The sequence below is a fragment of the Panthera uncia genome (genome assembly GCF_023721935.1).
Source record: "Panthera uncia isolate 11264 chromosome E2 unlocalized genomic scaffold, Puncia_PCG_1.0 HiC_scaffold_20, whole genome shotgun sequence".
Taxonomy (NCBI): domain Eukaryota; kingdom Metazoa; phylum Chordata; class Mammalia; order Carnivora; family Felidae; genus Panthera; species Panthera uncia.
The window spans coordinates 7,578,671-7,596,928 of record NW_026057589.1 but is presented as its reverse complement, the minus strand read 5'-3'; the positions used below and the strand labels follow the sequence as shown (position 1 = coordinate 7,596,928).

The window sequence follows — 18,258 nt, the reverse complement described above, 5'->3', positions numbered from 1 at the left end:
CTGAGCGGAAGTTGGTCGCTCAACCGACTGAGCCATCCAGGCACCCCATAAAATTACATATTATACCTCCTCTCTTTACTTGCCATTCCTGGTTTGCACCTTCTACCTCTACTCCTTTCATTTTCCCTTAAGAATTTACTCTTCATTCTGCAGTCTATAGCTTGTTCTCCAGTCCCAGTCACCAGGTACCATTTTTATCCAAGCTGTTGCCTTTCCTCTTGTCCCAGGCCACCATCTGATACAGGAGGCTTTTCCGAGTTCATTTGCCTTCAAGAAAATATTTTTTCCTTCATTGTAAATCCCTTGGAACTTTGAGACTTCTTGGTGTGTTTTATTCTCAGGTATTGGGAAGAATGTGGTTTGTGAGAAGGCAGCAACTTCGGTGGATGCATTCCGGATGGTGACAGCCTCGCGCTACTACCCACAGCTGATGAGTCTGGTGGGGAATGTGCTGCGCTTTCTGCCTGCCTTTGTGCGCATGAAGCAGCTGATCGCGGAGCACTACGTGGGCGCGGTAATGATCTGCGATGCGCGCATCTACTCAGGCAGCCTGCTCAGCCCCAACTATGGCTGGATCTGCGACGAGCTTATGGGTGGTGGGGGCCTGCACACCATGGGCACCTACATCGTGGACCTGCTGACCCACCTGACTGGCCGGAGAGCTGAGAAGGTGCATGGGCTGCTCAAGACCTTTGTGAGGCAGAATGCAGCCATCCGTGGCATCCGACATGTCACCAGTGATGACTTCTGCTTCTTCCAGATGCTCATGGGTGGAGGCGTGTGCAGCACGGTAACACTTAACTTCAACATGCCAGGTGCCTTTGTGCACGAGGTCATGGTGGTGGGCTCTGCAGGACGCCTTGTTGCCAGAGGAGCTGACCTCTATGGGCAAAAGAACTCTGCCACACAAGAGGAGCTGCTCCTGAGGGACTCACTGGCTGTGGGTGCAGGGCTGCCCGAGCAGGGGCCCCAGGATGTTCCACTGCTCTACCTGAAGGGCATGGTCTACATGGTGCAGGCCCTGCGCCAGTCCTTCCAGGGGCAGGGGGACCGCCGCACGTGGGACCACATCCCTGTTTCCATGGCCGCCTCGTTCGAGGATGGGCTGTACATGCAGAGTGTGGTGGATGCCATCAAAAGGTCGAGCAGATCCGGGGAGTGGGAGGCCGTGGAGGTGATGACGGAAGAACCTGACGCCAACCAGAACCTATGCGAAGCTCTCCAACGGAATAACCTGTGAGCCTGCACATGGGCTCCCTGCCATGGGGCAGAAGGGATGGGGAGGGACCAGAAGGATGAGACAGGAGGTCTTGGCCATTGCACACATAGTGTATTTCATTTCATGAGTCAACTTGGGCAGGGTCCAGGTGAAGCCCAAGGTGGCCTTGGGAAAACACCCCCTCCAATGCTCAGACTTGGAGGGTGGTGGTATAGCTGAGGGCTAGCAGCTCCCACAGTGTAGCCAAGTAGAGCTGCCCCCAGGTCTCTGCATAGTCATGCTGGTGAGCAGAGCCAGCAAAAGCTTGACTTGGAGGCTGCTTCAGCCTATTTGTGGCCCTAACTAGGTGAGAAAGCACAGCAAGGACCCAGCTTGGCTGATTCCTCAGGCCTGAGGGAAAACGACAAGAAGCCTTGTTTTCATGCCCTTCCTGGGCTAGAGCATCTCAGGAATGGTGAGGGCAGCAAGCTATCCCTCAGGGATCCGTACCTGCCCTCCTTCCCATATGCCCAGGCCTTTCCAGCCTCCAGGCTGCCCCTTCCCTGGCAGGGAGGAATGGGTTCTTCATTGGGTGAGCTCTCAGGGGCTATTGACCTGGGGCAAAGGGTCCCTGATTTGGTGGAGAGGAGACAGGGAGAGTTCTGGAATATCTGATAAATATTAATAAATCAGAAAGTCTGACACTATGGCAATTGGTTGTTGGTTGTTTGGTAAGTTCGGTTTCTTTAATAATGAGAGGCTTGTTTATTGTAGTTTGTTTATATTTTTCTCTCTCCTTGTGGCCACAGCAGATCTGGCCTGCCCTGGATCCATCATGGTCTGGTGGGCATATTCCCTTGTGACAGAATCCCAGGAGTCCTCCAAGGAAAAGTCTTTTCTCAGGAAACAAGACTCAAGACTTCCTTAACCTCAAGACTTCCCTGACCTGGTAGGCAGGTGAGGGAGATAGGGAGAGTTTAAGGCCTTCCTGGGCTGGAGGTCAGGAAGAGTTCTGTTCCTACAACCATGGATTTGGCTCCGGGAAACCCTGGGAGAGGGGAGGTAAGAAGTGGTCCCGGGGAGCCTGGATGCACTGCCCTTGGAGTAGGTACAGCCTAACGCTGCCTGACCTAGATAGCCAGTCACCAACCATGCTTTTTATTAACTATTCTACACTGGGACTGCCTTTTAACGAAGTCAGTCAGAGCTGAGGTGGGTCGGGGGGTCGGGGAAGTGGACACACATACCCCCTTCGTTTCCTCTGCCAGCCTGCCAGGATTAAGCCTAGACCGAACTCTTCCCTTCTCTAAACTTCACTCTCTCTGCCTTGCCCTGGGCTCCTTGCCAGAGAGAGAAAGGCTCAGGGAAATCTCCCTCTTCTTCTTGGCACCCTTTCTAGAAGTCACTAGGCCTATTTTCCTGTGTGTGGTCCTGATTTAAAACTTTGTCCTTGTGAGCTAAAATAACAGTGACTAGTGCTGGGGAGTGTGCTTACTGAATGCTCCTTGCCCGGAGACACTTCACACATATTTCATTTGATATCCAAACCACTCTGTGAGGTCCTACTATTAATATTCTCATTATTCAGATCATGAAACTGAGGCAGAGAGGGGCAAAGTTACTTGCCTCCTATAAGTTAAAAGTGATGGAGCCAAGGAGGAGCATGGTCAGGGTCATCTGACTACAGAGACTGACCCTGACCTACTCTTTCCCCAGCACTTAAAGATCTCAGAGACTGAGTGCCCAGACATTGCCCCTCCCCGCTCAGGTCCTGCCCTCCAGGTTACTGCCTTCTCTGTGCAGCAGAAATCTGTCTGCCCTCAACTAGGAGAAGGAAGGACTACAGAGAGCCCTGCGAGGCAGGATGCTGGTAGAGTTCAGAGAGGCTGTTCCCTTCCTCCTGACTCCAGGTCAGTCCCTCTGAGTGTTACTAGGAAGATGGGATCCCTCCTAAATTGGGGGATTTACTAAGAAAGCTCATGCACCTTTCCCAGTTGTACCTGACTCAGGTTTACTGCCCCACAGTGGCACTTCTTAGGTTTTATAGGGCTCTACAACGAACCCCTTGTTGACAAAGACAGGTTCCCAGAAGTCCTAGGGCAGAGTGCAGTGGGCTTGGTGCACAGCTACTTTTGTGAGGGCCCTGGGGTCCTCTGTTGGTACTCGCTAGAGCCTAGGTCCATGGCCATCCTTCAGACATCTTTACCATTATAAATTTCTTGGGTTGGTCCTGGGGAGGAGATGTACCTTAAAATGGCCCAGGTGCCTGTGGCCTAGGAAGTCAGCAGGGTTCTGGCCCTCAGGATGGACTGTGCCTACACATGGATTCAGGCTTGTCCTGCACCGCCCCCTCCTGGAGGAAAGCAGCATCACCTCCCTGGTCCTGTTTCCTAAATTTCAGGATCTTTTTGGAGTCAGAGTGAATGAAGTTTTTCCAGCCTTCTGAAAATGGTTTGTTTTTCCCCTCTCTGACAACAACCAGAAAATAACTTACTTTTTTTTTTTTTTTTTTTGCTTTTATTTGCATTTATTTTATGCAGAATTTACTCCCAGGCCATAAGTTTTGTTTCTTCAGTTTCTTCTGGCGTACCTTTTTTTTCTGTGCAACTTCCTCTTCTGGTTTAGGAACAATCTGTTTTTTGTTTTTGTTTTTCAGTAAGGATCATCTCAGTGTGGCAGGGAGAGCTCATGTATGGATTAATCTGACCACGAGCCCTGTAAGTTCTATGCCACATCTTGGGGGCTTTGTTCACCTGGATGTGCTCAATGACCAGAGAATCTACATCTAAACCCTTAAGTTCAGCATTACTCTCTGCATTTTTAAGCATGTGCAATAAAAATTCAGCACTTTTTTTGGCCACCAACCCTGTGTCCAGCCCCACTGTTTGGCCTGGGTACAGCTACTAACTCCACCACTGTAGCGATGGAATGGCACACACTGCTTCTGCAAAGTGACATCTTTCAGATACTTGGTGGCTTTTCGGATATATATATACCCTTGATTACCTGGGAAGTTTCACATGTGTTCTTAAAGTGAACACAAAGATTTGAACCTTTTGTTGGCGTGATTTTGTCGGGTTTTCCAGGTCAAGTGAATAGCGAACCATTTTCAGAGATCACCTCAGGCTGCTTACAGGAAGAGCCAGAAAAGAACTTTCAAAATACTTTTTGCTTATTTCTCAACCCCCCAACCGAATGTAGGCCTCATACTCACTCAGACAATCAGCAGTCTCCTCACCTCCCTGTCCCCAGTCTCCCTTCCTCATTCTACCCTTCTCACTGCTGCCCACATGACCTCTCCAAAATATCAGGCCAAGATCCCTCCTTGCCGGCACCCCTTCTCATCACTCCCAGACTTGCCTAACCTGGTCTCCTGATGTCCATGCCTCTGCTTCAGCCATGCTAAATGGCCCTCCTGAGTGAGGCTGACTTCTATACTAGCAAGGCTTTGCGTCTGGTGTATCCCCTGCTTGGAAGGCCACCCAAATCTCCTTCAAGAGTCAGCTGAAGGGCTGCCTCTTCATTGCTTCCCTAGGCCAAACAGCAGTCCCAACGCCCACACCCACCTCAAGGTCCCACAGCCTTGGTCCTCTGCTCTTCTGTGGTACCTGTCTCCTTGCACCCTACTCAGCATTTCCCCCTTAGATTGAGCTTCTAGGAACAATAGTAGTTACTTGTTCCTTTCTGTGGCTATTGTCACCCACCCTGCTTTAGGAAAACCTATCAGGTAATAGACCTGCAAATATAGATCAGTTCTTTGCTGGTTACTGAGTATTTCCTGTGCCACCTGTTGGAAGAGAGGAACAGAGTTTCCTTGTCAGTGCTGGCCTGGGTCAGGCCTTAGCCAGAGTTTTCAGGTCCACAAATCTACAGGGTTCAGGAAAGGGTGCTGCCTCCCTGGTGCCCAGGGTGTGATTTTGTGCAAGGCCACTTCTCTCCAGGTCTCTCCTCCCTCAGCCATAAAGTGAGGCAGTCAACTCAGTTATGTGAAGAGTCCTTTACCTCTGAGAAATTCCAAAGAATCCATGCTCATCCCTATGGACAAGATTTGGTCTGCATGGTCCCTGTGGACAGTATCTTCTGGGGTGGTCCAGTCACTAACCAGGGAAACGTATGGGCAAAAATGTCCTGACACCATGACTTGCCCTGTAGTCTTGCCACCAGGCCAGTGAGCTTCCAAGTGATTCCTAAACATAGAAGCAGCCTGGGATGATGTGCATTTTCTTCCTACTTCTATCTGGGCTTGCCCACCCTATCCCTTCCAATGACCTTGCCAAACCAGTATTCGAGGGGCCCTGCACATGGTTCTGGACTTTGGTTGGCCTCAGCCTTTCAGATCCTGACCTGCCCTCTGCAACTTCCTCAGCTCCCCACCTCGGTCTCCTTATCTTTGTGTCTTTTATGGGGGCTCTCCACTAGATGGGTGCAATGCAATGATGTATGCCCTTGGGGAGTTCACAACCTAGTTCCAAGAACAGGTCTAACCCACAACGGCAGTAACATGTAAATGCTATGACATAGGGCAACATTGGGTGCTGCCTGGCTCAGCACGAAGTAAAGTGCCTGAGTCTTCAAGGTAAGAGTGCACTAGTCAGGTGGAGGGGTAAAGGAATGAAGGCACTTTAGGCAGGAGAAGCCCCATGTGCAGAGTGAAAGTAAGAAAGTTGTGGCTGGTCAGGGACTTATAGAAGCCACTGAAAAGTTATGTTTTGTTTTGTTTTTTAAGTTTATATATTTTGAGAGAGAGAGCAGGGGAGGGGCAAAGAGAGAGGTAGAATTCCCAGCAGGCTCCGCACTATCAGCATGGAGCCTGATGTGGGGCTCGAACTCCCAAACCGCAAGATCAACCACGAGATCATAACCTGAGCTGAAATCAAGAGTCAGATGCTTAACTGGGGCGCCTGGGTGGCGCAGTCGGTTAAGCGTCCGACTTCAGCCAGGTCACGATCTCGCGGTCTGTGAGTTCGAGCCCCGAGTCGGGCTCTGGGCTGATGGCTCGGAGCCTGGAGCCTGTTTCCGATTCTGTGTCTCCCTCTCTCTCTGCCCCTCCCCCGTTCATGCTCTGTCTCTCTCTGTCCCAAAAAAAAGTAAATAAAAAACGTTGAAAAAAAAAAATTTAAAAGAGTCAGATGCTTAACTGACTGAGTCACCCAGGCGCCCCGCCACTGGAAAGTTTTTAAGGCATTTGGAGCAAGAGGAGCAACATGCCAGGGAGAAGCAACACCATCAGGTTCAGGTGTGTGTGTACCAGGATCAGTGGGGTGGATTGGTTGGGGAAGGAACCACAGGCAGAGAAACTAGTGAGCTCTCACCTGGGAATACCAGTGTCCCAAGGCAAAAGTGCTGACTATGAGATACGAAAGGTTCTCAATCTAGAGGGCACATTCACCAGCCTTGATGCCTGATTAGCTTGTAGGAGTCAATGAGCAAAGAACAGGATGGGGTCTGGGGTGACACCCAGGATTTTGGCTTGAACAATTGTGTAGATGAGACACAGGAGGGAAAGCAGATTGGAGGGAGGAGAGGTTACTCATTTAATTTTAAATTCTTTATGTTTAAGGTATCTGAGGTACGTTCGGGAGGATGAGGAGGTGGCACGATATGAGGGTTTCCAAAGTGGCCAAACTGGATAATTTCAGTTATCCAGTGGCTTGGCTGCAGGGCTCCAGGAGAACATTCACATCCACCACCACCCCCTGGCTGCTAGGAAAAAGTCACAGATGCCTCTGTTGGCAGGGCCACTCTGGGGGCAAAGTCTGGTCCAGCTTTAGTCCCCAGTATGTGGAAAACATTCCAAAGACACCACTCTTGGGGCAGGCAAGTGAACTCTGACACCTCGGTGGGAGATCCCAAGTATTGATCCCCTGAGGTCAGACCAAATGCAGGCCCCTTCCCTGGAAGACAGGGAGCAAAGCCAAGCACCCGCTTCCTGTGACCTGACAGTCCCTTTCCTTTTTCTGCCTTGTTTCTCCCTCATCACCTCCGTCTGCATCCCCACTGTTACCCTATCTGACCTTCAGGTTCATGTGAAGAGCCTTTAAATGCACAGAACTAGGCCCCACCCCTGCAGATTCTGATTCAGTTATGTCTGGGATAGTGCCCAAGAACCTGTATGTTTGTCAAGTTCTTGGATGATCCAGGTGACCAATCAGGCTTCACACCCTGCACCCACCTTCCCAGCCTCTCTTCAGCCATTTATTTTGGGAAATCATGAAGTCTGAGAAAAGGAAAAATGTTTATTTTCAGTAAGTCCAAGGCCCCAAGTAGGGAGAAGGGCCAAATTTTCCCCTCCTCCTGAGGCCTAGGCTGCTGCTCTGGTTTGGGCTTGGGAGAAGGGGAGACTCCAGTGGAGGCGGAAAAGTCACTTGTACTGAGGAGAGAGTGGAGGTACAAGTGGGGCGGCACAAACACTCAGCATCTTATCGATGTCCACCTGGGTTGACTTATCCACCTCAGCCTTGAGGCGGCCACTGATCCCCAACTTGGGCAAACACCCTGGCTCTTCTCCAACCTCCTCTCCCAGGGGAGCCAGTGCATGGGTGGGGGACACGAATGTACTGGGGCAGGGCAGAGTGAGGCCTGACCCCAGCTCACCTGTCACGGGCAGCAAAGCCTGCAGTTGCTCCACACCTGCCTCCTCGGGGACCAGGGCCAACTCCAACTCAGGCTCCACGTCCACTTCAGCCTCCCTGTCCCCCTCCCCTGCCTGATTCAGCTCAGGATTGCAATAGTTGATGTACTGGTACAGGGGCCGCAGGCGCTGGGCCTTTCCTGCAAACGGGCAGGGCAGGGCAGGGGCTGGAGCACCAAGCTGTGCCATGACAGGGGTCCATCAGGCAGGAGAAAAAGGGAGGGCCCAGGGGCTGCCACTCACGCTCCAGCCCCAAGGTCTCTGGAGGTGCAGACACTGTGCTGGCCACAGCTGGGAGCACTGGAGCTCCCAGACTCTTGCGCTTCTTGGCTTTTTTGTGCTGTTTGGCAGATGGTGAGGGCTCAGTCTGGCTACCCTCTGGCTCCTCCCTCTGCGGTGGCAGCCCCTGTGGCATCTCAGCTTCAGCTTTGGGATGGACTTGGTGGCTAGGTCCTGGGAGGCTGGGGGACAGGAGGCCTAAGGAGCCAGCCTCCAGCTTTGGCCCCTGTGCCCTGACCATAGGGAATAACCCTGCCTATCCACCATCCCGGGCCCAGATTCTTGTCCCTTTCCTGGTCAGCGAGGCTCTGGGCTGGACAGGGAACTAAAGCTCATGTGAGCTTAGTACCCTACATAGGCCTGAGACCCCTCCTCTGGATGCTCCCTATGCCAGGGTTCCTCAGGGACAGAAGGAGTGAGGAGTGATGGTGGTGGCAGGAGATAAGGATGCACTATGTAAGAGTGCAGGATTTAGGGATCCTGCTGGAGTGTGAGCCCACCCTCCCCACCAGCCCTATAGCTCCTTCCCTCTGAAAGCCCCCTCACTTGACTGGCTTCCTCTTCGGACCAGGACTGGGCCTCACAATGGAGGCCATAGGCCTGGGAGGGCCTCTCTCCTCTAGTGACTCCACCTCTGGCTTGAGCCTCTCTTCCTTCAGCTTGAGTCGTTCCTCCTGGAGCTCTGGCTCTGAGACTTGGACTGTTGGGCACTTGTCTTCACCCAGGGTCTGGCAAGCTTCATAGTGTGGTACCAGGCACCGGTCTGCCATCACTGGACACTAAGGGTGACACATAGGTAACTGGTCACCAGGCAAAGGACACAGGGATCAGTAATTAGACACCCGAGGAGGAGCTTGTCCTGGCATTTAGGGGGGCCTCGCACAGAGTTTGGCCTCCCAGAGCGCCGCGGACAGTCGCTTGGAGACCACAGCCTGACGGTCACCTCGGAGGTCTAAGCGTGGCCGCCAGGCGACTCTACGAGCTGTGCCTGCCCCGCGGCCGTCCTCTCCTGGGACCCTGGCCGCCTCTCGACCCCTGCTGAAGCTACGGCTGCGCAGGGTCAGTACCTCCTCGACGGTTGCTTTTGGGGAGCGGAGCGAGGGGCCGGACCTGTGGACCTGGCGCTGACCCCAGAGACCGGCCGGGCGGCGAGGGCAGGCGGGTGGAAAGGGTGCCTGACCGTGGCTCTGTGCCCCACTCCCCAAAGCTGGAACTACAAGCCCCAGAAGGCTTTGCGCCAGGGGGCCTTGGCCCCTGACCTCAGGGACGGAAATTATTGTTGCCCGGCAACAGCAAGCCCGTCGGGTCGCAGCAGTCGGTGGCAAAAACTGCTCCGGTGAGCCCCTTGTCAGAGTGTTGCGGGGAAGGGGTCGCGAACGAAGCAGGGAAGTGGGTTAGGAGGGGAGGCGGCGAGCGCTTTGCGGGGTGAGACGGCGGGGCAGGGGCAGGGAATGGAGGGGCACCGTTGGGGTCAGGGTCTGGGTCCAGAATCCGGGAGGAGGCACAGGGCTGGGAAAGGGGCCAGGGGCCGGAAATGTGCAGCCCAGCAGGCCTCGGTACACCGTTGCAGGGTGACGAAGGCGGCATGTGCGAGGGCCCGTCCCGTATCTCGGGGCCAATCCCCCCAGACCCTACGCTCTTCCCTGACTACTACCGGCGGCCGGCCTCGGGTGAGTTAGGGGGTGGCACGGCTGGATGAGGCCCGAGTGAGGGTCTGGCTCTGATCCACCACTGAGCCCCGCGCTCGGCCCCATCTGGCTTCTCAGCCCAAGGACGCCTTGAGGGAAACGCGCTGAAGCTGGACCTGGTCACTTCGGACCTCGATTTGGACGCCACCCCTCCGCGCGGCCCCCGCATAGGTCCTGGAGCCAGACAGATGCTGGACCGTGGCAGGCATGGCGTCGGAGGAGTGCTGCTGAAATTTGGGGGCATCTCCCTAAGCCCAGGGGCCTCTTCCAAGAGTAAGTTCGGATACAAGGGGCAATGAAGCTAGTACGATGAGGTCAAACGCTGAGATCAAAAGCGTTGCTTCTCCTTGCTAGATTCTGGGCTCAGGGTTTGCCTCTCTGAGTGTCAGTTTCCCCAACTATGAAAGGAGGGGGAAATGCGCTACTTCCTCGAAGAGGACTGAATGCAGTAGTCCCTGGGAAACCCAAGCTCAGCTTAATGAATTCATGCATCAGCAAAACGTGGTCTGTTGAGTGCCTACTGTGTGCCCTCTTTATAGGTGCTAGAAAAACAGTAAACAAGTAAAGAGATGGCTATGATAGACGAAATGATTAATGGTCTACTTCACAATAAAAATGTAGAAAATAATCAGGGACAGAAGAAGGTAATGACTATGTCAGGAAGGGAACAGTGATGAGGCAGAGTATGTGTATACTGTTTTAGATGGAGAGGTCATGGAGATCTTTCTGTAGGAGGCAAGGTGTGGGCTTTTGTGTGAACTGATGGGAGTTGGATCTCATGGGCTGTATTTAGGGCAGAGTCTGGCAACATCTTTTTCCCAGGGAAGGACCCTAAAGACTATGAGAAGGAGAACCTGAAGCGGATCAGAGAGATCCAGAAGCGCTTCCGTGAGCAGGAGCGCAGCCGGGAGCAGGGCCAGCCCAGGCCCCTGAAGGCTCTGTGGCGTTCACCCAAATATGACAAGGTGGAGTCCCGGGTCAAGGCCCAGCTGCAGGTACCTGCCTTGGAGAGCCAGAAGCATTGTTCATCTTGTTGACCAACAAGCACTTATACTCTGATCTGAGTTATGGAGATGAAAATTACAGGGGACTAGGGAAACAGGGGCTAAGAGATAGCCGGCCTGCTGCAGAGTCGGGCTGGGGGCTTCCTCAGGAGTGGTGATGGCTTGGGTCATCCTGAGGGGCAAATAGGTATTAGGCAAGGGGAGAATTGAAGAGAACCATTCTAGTGAGATGGAACCTCACAGATAGAAGTCCTAAGACCAGAGGGAGTATGCGCAGTGGGATGTTATGTTCAGATCAATGTGAAGGGAGAAGAGCATGCGGTTAGGCTAAGAAGTCAGCTGGACCCACATCATTTAAAAAAAAATTTTTTTTTCAACCTTTATTTCTAAGGGCAGTGAGAAGGGCAAGTGCAGGGGTATGGTGGTGGGATTGTCTTGGGTAGATAGTACCATTTCTCTGTTCAGGGTTCTCAGAAGGAGGAGCAGAATTGAGAAAAGAGACAATAAGGTCATATGTGAATTTGTTGAAGCTGAAGCATTTGTGGGATTCCCAGGGGGTAGGAGTGTGTCCAGGAAGCAGATGGAGAGTCAGGTCTGGATCTGAGGAGTGAGACCCAGGAGTTATTGAGCATTGGGCTGAGGACAATGATACCAGGGAAGTGACCCTGGATTTAATGGCTTGGAAGCCAGCTGTGAGTCACCTTGGTGGGGACAGAGCCAGGAGGCTTGGCAGGGAAAGAGAAAAAGAGAATGGTAGTCAAAAGCCAGGACTGAGGTAGAAGGAGGAATGGTTTGTTGTTTTCTTAAAGATGTGAGAGACACACATATTTAAATGCTCATGGATAGAAGTGCTTCTTCAAGAGGGAGGAGGCCCATAGGGCTAGATACATAGAAATATCCTCACAGGCAGAAGGAACAGAAGCTCAGCTGTACGGCCAGCTTAAGACTCTGACCTCAGCCTGGCTGATTCCTCTGCTATGCCCTACCCTCCAGGAGCCCAGCCCAGCCTCTGGAACAGAGCCCACCCACTTCCTTCGGGCACACTCCCGCTGTGGCCCTGGGATCCCACCACCCCGTGCCCCCAGTCCTCAGCTAAACCCACCAGGCCCCAATGCTAAGGTGAGAGGATGTGTGGGGGTCGGGAGGTGGGGCAGGGATCTTGGGTTCAGGAGCACAACACAGTACTGTCTGCCCCATCATGCTTGCCCTGTCCTGCAGGGGCCAGGCCTGGATGTGGACTTCATTAGCCACAATGCCCGCACTGCCAAGAGGGCCCCCCGGCGGCATTCCCGCTCCCTGCAGGTCCTGGCACAAGTGCTGGAGCAGCAACGGCAAGCCCAAGAGCACTACAACACCACGCAGAAGGGCCACGTACCCCATTAGTAGGTCCCACTGCCCAACACCCAGGGTGAGGGGTTCCTGCGGAGGGTGGGAGAAAACCTACGCCCTGGGACCATCAACTCTGAGCCTGTGCATCCACAGCTTGTTGCAACGCAGGGATCTGTGGCGGCGGGAGGCTGAGGCCCGCCAGCATAGCCAGCCGGACCCTGCCATGCCCCCTGGTCACACTTGCATGCCTGAGAACCAGCGGCTGGAGACACTGAGCAATCTGCTCCAGAGTGAGTCCATAGGCAAGAGGTAGGGGGGTGTAGATGAGGAACCCACTGGGGACCACACACCCCTGCCCAACACTCACTCTTCCTGGATCCCTCATAGGCCAGAGCCAGTTGCTACGTGAGCTGGTGCTGCTGCCTGCTGGGGCAGACTCACTGAGGGCCCAGGGCCACCATGCTGAGCTGGACCAGAAGCTGGTGCAGGTAGAGGAGGCCATCAAGATCTTTTCCCGCCCCAAGGTCTTTGTGAAGATGGATGTCTGAGCCCTTTTGTGGGGGCACTTACGGGGGTCCTCAGTGAAGATTGCCACACAGTTGCAGAGGGCAGGATCAAGCCCCATCATAGAATGGGGGTCCAAAGACAGGAGCAGTGGTGTGGGCAGTATCCCCAGAGCACTCTTCCCAGCCACCGGTGGCTGTAGAAGGGCCAGCCCAGCCTCTTAATCCCTTTGTCAAAATTAAACCTTTTGTACACAATGGGGTTTGTTTCCATAAGAGCTTTTCTTACCCTAGAAATGCAAAGCCTGGTGTCCCTCCTGCTGCTCAACTGCAGGGAGGTCTCTCTGTTGTCCTTATCACTCCTGCCTCAGGTCCAGGGCAGGAGGCAAAATTGTTAGACCATGGAGGATGTTAGGGCTGGGACACAGAAAGACCATGACTGCATTTGTAGAAAACTTTTAATGTTCCCCAGACGAAGAGGCCCCTGCGAGCAAGCTAAAAACCCCCACTGAGGAAGTCCCTGCCATGTCTCAGCAGCCTGGAGTGGCAAGGGGCTGCATCCTTGCCTGTCAGAGGCTAAAGCCACTACCATCTCCTCTCATGCTACTTCCCCAGCCAGCGCTGGCCTGCTCTTGATCCAGGGAGGGCAGAGAGCTGCGGGCACTGGGAAGTAGGGGGCCCTGGCGCAGGTCCCAGCATGGAGGCCCTTGAGACAGCCCATTGGAACAGGGAGGCTGGCGGTTCTCAATGACCAGATCACTGCTGTCATCGTCACTTTCGGCCTCAGCAGGCCCAGGCCCAGCAGAGGGAGGCCCTGTCAGACGACCAGAAGCCCCACGCACCACATTATTGTGCTGATTGGCTGGCTTGACAGTGACAATGAGGTTGTGGCTGTTGGCGACCATCATGTCCGTCACTTGGTCCAAGGTCTTCCCAGCGACCTCAATACCATTGACCTCGAGGATCTCATCACTGACTGCCAGCAGCCCTGTACTCTCAGCCAGGCCCCCTCGTACCAGGCGGGAGATGAAGATGCCTGGAACCCGTTCCAGGCCCTGGGGAGCTACACGTACACTCATGCCATCTCGGATGTAGAAACCAAGGGGACGGTCAGAGCCATGCTTGTGCAGCCGCACCCTTCGGTGTGTCTCAGGCAGTAGGTCCACATCTATGACTGAAGAAACCTGGCGGAAATCTTGGGGCAGGCTAATTAGCAGGGGTGGCCGGGTGCGCAGGGGTGCCACTGGCCGAAGTAGAAGCCCTTTCTTGCGCCGTTGCAGAGAGTTGGAGGCAAAGGCCAGGCCACTGGAGTCGGCTTCTGCTGCAGGAGAGGGGGAGGGGGGCGCTGAGATCAGAGACTCTGCTCTCCCACTTGAACCCTTTTCCATCAGGCCCAGGCCTGGGGAAAAGGGCACTGTAGCTATTTCCTACCACTTGGAGGTCAGGGCAAGGGCAGGGACTGCAGAGGGTGAAGCCTGGACGCCCTGGGCATGGACTAACCCTTGTAGACCTGCCCTGCTGTCCTACCCCACAGAGGCTGCCCGCTGTACCCCATCCTCCTCACCCCGCTTCTGTACTAGCAGGCGCAGCGGTGGGGGCCCGCTGGCCAGGGCCCGGTGCAGGCTGTCGTCGTTGGTGAGGGGCAGTAGGTCGCCGTGAGCATCTGTATAGCCAAGCAGCACGTCCAGGCCCGGGATCTGGTGCACTGCACGCAGCAACCGCGAAAATTCTTGGAAGCCACTCACCGAAGCGCGGGGCAGCGCGAAGCGTCGGAACTCAGCATCAAACTGGAAGCAGGGGGTGGGTGAGAGGAGAGGTCAGCACGGAGCCCGTGCCCTTTCCCACCACAGGTCCGAGGGTGTTAGAGGTCGGAAAGGGCTGTCGCAACAGCTGCAGCCTTGCGCCCAGACCTCAGTTCCAGTACAAGGGACGCTGTCCAAGGTCTTCTCCCCGCCCTCCAGGTACCAAGGCCACAGGACTCTAGTGGCCGGCAGTGGAAAGGAGGATAGATGGAGGAAAGCGAGAGGAAAAGCCAGAGAATGGGACATGAATGATGGAGGCGAGAAAAAGGTGGTGGGGACTAAGGAGCCAGGAAAAGGGAGAATAAGGGAATTGGAAGCGCCTAGGGCCGAGGCCGGAGCCGGGGCCAGAGGGGCCCTTACTTTGCTCTTCACCTCGACGATGTTGTCTGGACTGCGCGCCGGAGTCCTCTGCGGCCTGGCCATGGTGGGGCCGGGCGGGCTGGGGACGGTGCCCCAGGCGGCCCGCGGAGGCGCAGGTGCACAGAGCCGGCCGGCCGGCCCGTGCTGCCCCGCCCCTGGCGGTAGCACTCGCCCCGCCCTCCCATCCTGACCATGACGTCAAGGGGGCAGCGACAGAGAGTGGAACGTGGAGTCTACGTTTCCTAGGAAACGGAGATGGGGATGGAGGCGTCTTCTTTTGCTCTTACGTCATTACGCTACGGTGCGCAAGTCTCTGGGGGCGGGGCGTGGCCAATCAGAGGGAAGGGGTGGGGGAAGTGACATTTACTGAGTGTAGCCTGTGTACTGTTACTTCTACTGGCCTTATAAGACTGCACGTTTTAGAGGAGAAACTAAGCCATAATAAATATTTGCTCAACTCTTCGGTTCACAAGGTGAAGTGGCTTTGGGCCAACTCGCTTGACCACTCCTGGCCGCAGCCTGAAGCCCTAGATCCCTCCCTCTCCATTCGAGCCAGCCCGGCCGGTGCCACAGAAGTCTTGACGAATGGCCCAAACGCCGGGCCCCTGCTCGGAGATACCCTGGTAAGACCAAGCAGGTTGGCATCCAATCTTCCCAACAAGAATCTGCCCGCAAATAGCCGAACAACACGGGCTCGTGCGCACGCGCGGACACGCATTTGGGCGTGGCCTCGACCTTAGGTTCCGCCCAGCCGCGGTGCGCTTCCTCTTCCGACGAGAGGCGGGGCCGCGGCGTCCGCGGGAAACCCAGGCTGGTGGTGCTCCACTAGGTGCATCCCGGGAATGGCAGGCTCGGGGAGCTTGGTCCTGCGGCCCTGGATTCGAGAGCTGGTCCTGGGGTCAGATACACTGTCAAGTCCGCAGGCGGGGCAGCTGCTAGAGGTGAGTCCCGACACCCTTCTCAGAGACCAGGGCAGGGCCCGAGGGCGGTGGGATTGACGCCGGTCGACGCCGTCAGGTGCTACGAGAGGCCGAGGCTCCGGGCCCGTCCCGCGCCCCTGACTCGTCTGATGTCGCGGCCACACTGCTTGTGTCTGACGGGACCCACAGTGTCCGATGCCTAGTGACGTGGGAGACCCTGGACGCCTCGGATTGGTGAGAGAGGAGCCGCGGGGTCTGGGGAAATCGGAGTCTAGTGGGAGTGCGCGAGGCGGAGGTGGGAGGGCCGCAGGCGGGCCGGGCCGTGGCCGTGAGGGTCGTGCTTGCCGCTTGCCGCAGGGAGGAGAAGGAGTTCGGCTTCCGAGGGGCAGAAGGCCGGCTGCTGCTGCTGCAGGATTGTGGGGTCCGCGTCCAAGTCGCCCAAGGCGGCGCGGTGAGTGGTGAGGCTGGTTTGGGTGGGTTAATGAGCCTCTTCGTGACAACTCCTAAGACCCGTCCCTTAATTCAATCCTTCAGCCCGCGGAGTTCTACCTCCAGGTGAACCGCTTCAGCCTGCTGCCCACTGAGCAGCCCCGGGAACGGGTGATTGGTTGGTAAGTGATGCCTCCCCCACCGGCTGTTCTCTCTACTCAGGCCTCGCTGACTTTGGTGTAGGTCTTTTGGGTGGGAGGGCTTAGGCCGCTGGAAACATTGCCAACTACCTCCCTTTTTTTTTCCCCCAGCAACCAAGACCCGGATGTGCAGAAAAAGCTCTATGACTGTTTGGAGTGAGTAGAGGGTTGGGCTCTGGGGCCGAGTGTGGCTCTGTCAAGGGCAAATGTGTGCAGACAGGCTTCAGGATTGTTCCTCAGGCTTGTCCTCTCTGTTTCTATAGGGAGCACCTTTCAGAGTCCATCTCCCCCAGTGCAGGTATTTATAGGGGTTGGCCAATGACCCTAACTCCCTGTAGAGTGACCTCCCCAGCCATCACCTCTTGCTTCTTTAGTAAGCTTTTCTTCCTACCCACCCTGCCTTTCTTAAGTTTTGGCCCATCCTCTGGTCCCCTGCCCTCAGGCCTTTCACTGTCCCAACTTCTGGATGAGGTGCAGGAGGACCAGGAGCATCGGGGGGCGTTAGTGCACCTGGCTGAGAGCTGTCTGATGCTGGCAGGCCCTTACACAGCACCCCCTCTTACCCGCTGGACCTCCTCCCACCATACGACCACGGTCAGTCTGGGGCTCCCCCTGGGAAATGTCAGAGGAGTTGAACAAGGGCTAGGCTGAGAGTTTATGCCCCACAGGGAGAAGCTGTGTACACTGTCCCCAGCTCATGGCTGCACATCTCTGAGAATGACCAGCGAGTTCTGAGCTCTCTGGGCCCAGGTCAGAGGACACAGGGTAAGAAGGACTGGAGAGGTCAAGATGGGAGTACCTGGGGACCTAGTGCCCACAGTGCTAATAAGCTCCCCCTGACCCTCAGACCCTGAGCTGCCCCCACCAGACCCAGCTCTGGAGGACCTATCGCTGACCCTGATCTCTCCTTCCTCACCTACGTCCTCAGGTAAGGTGGTGCGCAGGCCACAGGCTTTCACTGCTATCAGCCAGGTGGGGGGATGAACACAATCCCTGTCGGCCTGCCTAAGCTAATGAGCCACTGAGAGGGCTGTGCCCACAGTCGGTGCCCTCCTCTCCAGGAACCCCTGCTTTACCCGGCCACATGTCCTCTGAGGAAAGCGGTGCCAGCATCAGCCTTCTGCCTGCCCTGTCCTTGGCTGCTTCAGACCCAGTGCAGAAGGGCAGCTCCCGGCCTGTGCCAGCCATCTGTTCAGCCCCTGGCCCCCTGCCCCCCAGTTCCATACACCCTAGCCGTGGAGCCAGATCCCCACTCCTGAGCTGTGCCCCAAGTCTCTCACCCCTTGGTCATGTACCCAGTCCACGTCAGGCCATTGTAACCAGGTCCCAGAAACCTAACTTGGAGTTCAAGGAGCTAGGATTGCCCCCCAAGAACCGGCAACACTCTCCAAGGACAAAAACGACCACAGGAGCCCTGGAGTCCAGCCCTGTTGGGGTGAGTATAGCCTCTCTACAACTGGATAGTAGAATGGGATGGGTCTTGGGTGGAGCTGGGAGTGGGGGTGGGGAGTAGCATTAGATGGGGTTAGGGGTCCTTGTAGGCCCCTCTCCAGATACCACACCACCTTCAGGACCCTCCAAAGAAGCATCGTGATGGTTCTGCCTTCCAATATGAGTATGAGCCACCCTGCACCTCCCTCTGTGCCCAGGTGCAAGCTGTCAGGTGAGTGCCTGGGGCTGCCCCTACTCTTTTGGTCACCAGGCCCAGTCTCCATTGACCTACAGCCATGGTTCTTTTCCCAGGCTTCCTCCCCAGCTTGTGGCCTGGGCCTTGCACCTTCTGATGGAGCCACAGCTGGAGTCTGAGCTCACCCAGGTGTGAGGGGTCATGTGAACATGTGGGAAGATGTGTGCACACAGGTCCATGGCTGGGGATAAACCAAAAGTACTCCCCACTCTGCTTCGAGTTTTTTAA

The 18,258-nt window shown here is 55.4% G+C and overlaps 5 protein-coding genes across 15 annotated transcripts in view; 3 read left to right on the top strand and 2 right to left on the bottom strand.

Moving 5' to 3' along the window:
• GFOD2 (glucose-fructose oxidoreductase domain containing 2) overlaps window positions 1-4,062 on the top strand; it is a 37,158-nt gene extending 33,096 nt beyond the window's left edge. For 4 of the 8 annotated variants that reach the window (XM_049622829.1, XM_049622833.1, XM_049622832.1 and 1 more), the window contains 3 exons: window positions 342-1,236; window positions 2,008-2,155; window positions 3,855-4,062. In XM_049622829.1, coding sequence (XP_049478786.1) covers window positions 342-1,236; window positions 2,008-2,143 — 1,031 coding nt within the window. In that variant the 3' untranslated portion in view covers window positions 2,144-2,155; window positions 3,855-4,062. Of the gene's footprint in view, window positions 1-341; window positions 1,906-2,007; window positions 2,156-3,854 lie in introns of those variants that run through there. The other 4 variants (XM_049622835.1, XM_049622836.1, XM_049622831.1 and 1 more) reach the window with 3 other exon arrangements.
• A 3,352-nt stretch (window positions 4,063-7,414) lies between these two features.
• CE2H16orf86 (chromosome E2 C16orf86 homolog) lies at window positions 7,415-9,385 on the bottom strand. The gene is made up of 4 exons (XM_049622742.1): window positions 9,176-9,385; window positions 8,655-8,887; window positions 8,073-8,290; window positions 7,415-7,969 (listed from the first exon to the last, which is right to left on the bottom strand). Exons 2-4 carry the CDS (start codon window positions 8,876-8,878, stop codon window positions 7,560-7,562), a joined length of 852 nt encoding a protein of 283 aa, XP_049478699.1. The 5' UTR covers window positions 8,879-8,887; window positions 9,176-9,385; the 3' UTR covers window positions 7,415-7,559.
• On the top strand, window positions 9,365-12,890 carry ENKD1 (enkurin domain containing 1). The gene is made up of 8 exons (XM_049622739.1): window positions 9,365-9,444; window positions 9,679-9,778; window positions 9,875-10,069; window positions 10,619-10,791; window positions 11,794-11,919; window positions 12,019-12,182; window positions 12,283-12,419; window positions 12,517-12,890. Exons 2-8 carry the CDS (start codon window positions 9,694-9,696, stop codon window positions 12,675-12,677), a joined length of 1,041 nt encoding a protein of 346 aa, XP_049478696.1. The 5' UTR covers window positions 9,365-9,444; window positions 9,679-9,693; the 3' UTR covers window positions 12,678-12,890.
• Window positions 12,891-12,931: 41 nt separating this feature from the next.
• On the bottom strand, window positions 12,932-15,159 carry PARD6A (par-6 family cell polarity regulator alpha). Of its 2 annotated transcripts, none has more exons than XM_049622740.1 (3): window positions 14,795-15,159; window positions 14,197-14,419; window positions 12,932-13,953 (listed from the first exon to the last, which is right to left on the bottom strand). In XM_049622740.1, exons 1-3 carry the CDS (start codon window positions 14,855-14,857, stop codon window positions 13,202-13,204), a joined length of 1,038 nt encoding a protein of 345 aa, XP_049478697.1. In that variant the 5' UTR covers window positions 14,858-15,159; the 3' UTR covers window positions 12,932-13,201. The 2 variants fall into 2 exon arrangements, with proteins under 2 accessions (XP_049478697.1, XP_049478698.1); XM_049622741.1 differs by having other exon boundaries at window positions 12,933-13,950.
• Window positions 15,160-15,172: 13 nt separating this feature from the next.
• Window positions 15,173-18,177, top strand: ACD (ACD shelterin complex subunit and telomerase recruitment factor). Of its 3 annotated transcripts, none has more exons than XM_049622737.1 (13): window positions 15,173-15,417; window positions 15,624-15,735; window positions 15,812-15,948; window positions 16,072-16,165; window positions 16,249-16,325; window positions 16,455-16,499; window positions 16,607-16,641; window positions 16,786-16,937; window positions 17,012-17,093; window positions 17,191-17,271; window positions 17,405-17,778; window positions 17,885-18,006; window positions 18,087-18,177. In XM_049622737.1, exons 1-13 carry the CDS (start codon window positions 15,380-15,382, stop codon window positions 18,163-18,165), a joined length of 1,428 nt encoding a protein of 475 aa, XP_049478694.1. In that variant the 5' UTR covers window positions 15,173-15,379; the 3' UTR covers window positions 18,166-18,177. The 3 variants fall into 3 exon arrangements, with proteins under 3 accessions (XP_049478694.1, XP_049478695.1, XP_049478693.1); XM_049622738.1 differs by having other exon boundaries at window positions 17,012-17,108; window positions 17,915-18,006; XM_049622736.1 differs by having other exon boundaries at window positions 17,012-17,108.
• Window positions 18,178-18,258: the final 81 nt, after the last annotated feature.

Bases quoted from the DNA above. Each gene is read 5' to 3' on its own strand.
- PARD6A (XM_049622740.1), bottom strand. From the start codon at position 14,857: ATGGCCAGGCCGCAGAGGACTCCGGCGCGCAGTCCAGACAACATCGTC. The intron at 14,420-14,794 runs GTAAGGGCCCCT...CCCTGCTTCCAG, and splicing joins TCGTCGAGGTGAAGAGCAAA to TTTGATGCTGAGTTCCGACG. The intron at 13,954-14,196 runs GTGAGGAGGATG...CCTCTCCTGCAG, and splicing joins CCTGCTAGTACAGAAGCGGG to CAGAAGCCGACTCCAGTGGC.
- ACD (XM_049622736.1), top strand. From the start codon at position 15,380: ATGGCCCAAACGCCGGGCCCCTGCTCGGAGATACCCTG. The intron at 15,949-16,071 runs GTGAGAGAGGAG...CGCTTGCCGCAG, and splicing joins ACCCTGGACGCCTCGGATTG to GGAGGAGAAGGAGTTCGGCT. The intron at 16,500-16,606 runs GTGAGTAGAGGG...CTGTTTCTATAG, and splicing joins AAGCTCTATGACTGTTTGGA to GGAGCACCTTTCAGAGTCCA.
- CE2H16orf86 (XM_049622742.1), bottom strand. From the start codon at position 8,878: ATGGCAGACCGGTGCCTGGTACCACACTATGAAGCTTGCCAGACCCTG. The intron at 8,291-8,654 runs GTGAGGGGGCTT...CCTGTCCCCCAG, and splicing joins CCGAAGAGGAAGCCAGTCAA to CCTCCCAGGACCTAGCCACC. The intron at 7,970-8,072 runs GTGAGTGGCAGC...GCCCGTTTGCAG, and splicing joins AGAGACCTTGGGGCTGGAGC to GAAAGGCCCAGCGCCTGCGG.
- ENKD1 (XM_049622739.1), top strand. From the start codon at position 9,694: ATGTGCGAGGGCCCGTCCCGTATCTCGGGGCCAATCCCCCCAGACCCT. The intron at 9,779-9,874 runs GTGAGTTAGGGG...CTGGCTTCTCAG, and splicing joins CTACCGGCGGCCGGCCTCGG to CCCAAGGACGCCTTGAGGGA. The intron at 12,420-12,516 runs GTGAGTCCATAG...GATCCCTCATAG, and splicing joins ACTGAGCAATCTGCTCCAGA to GCCAGAGCCAGTTGCTACGT.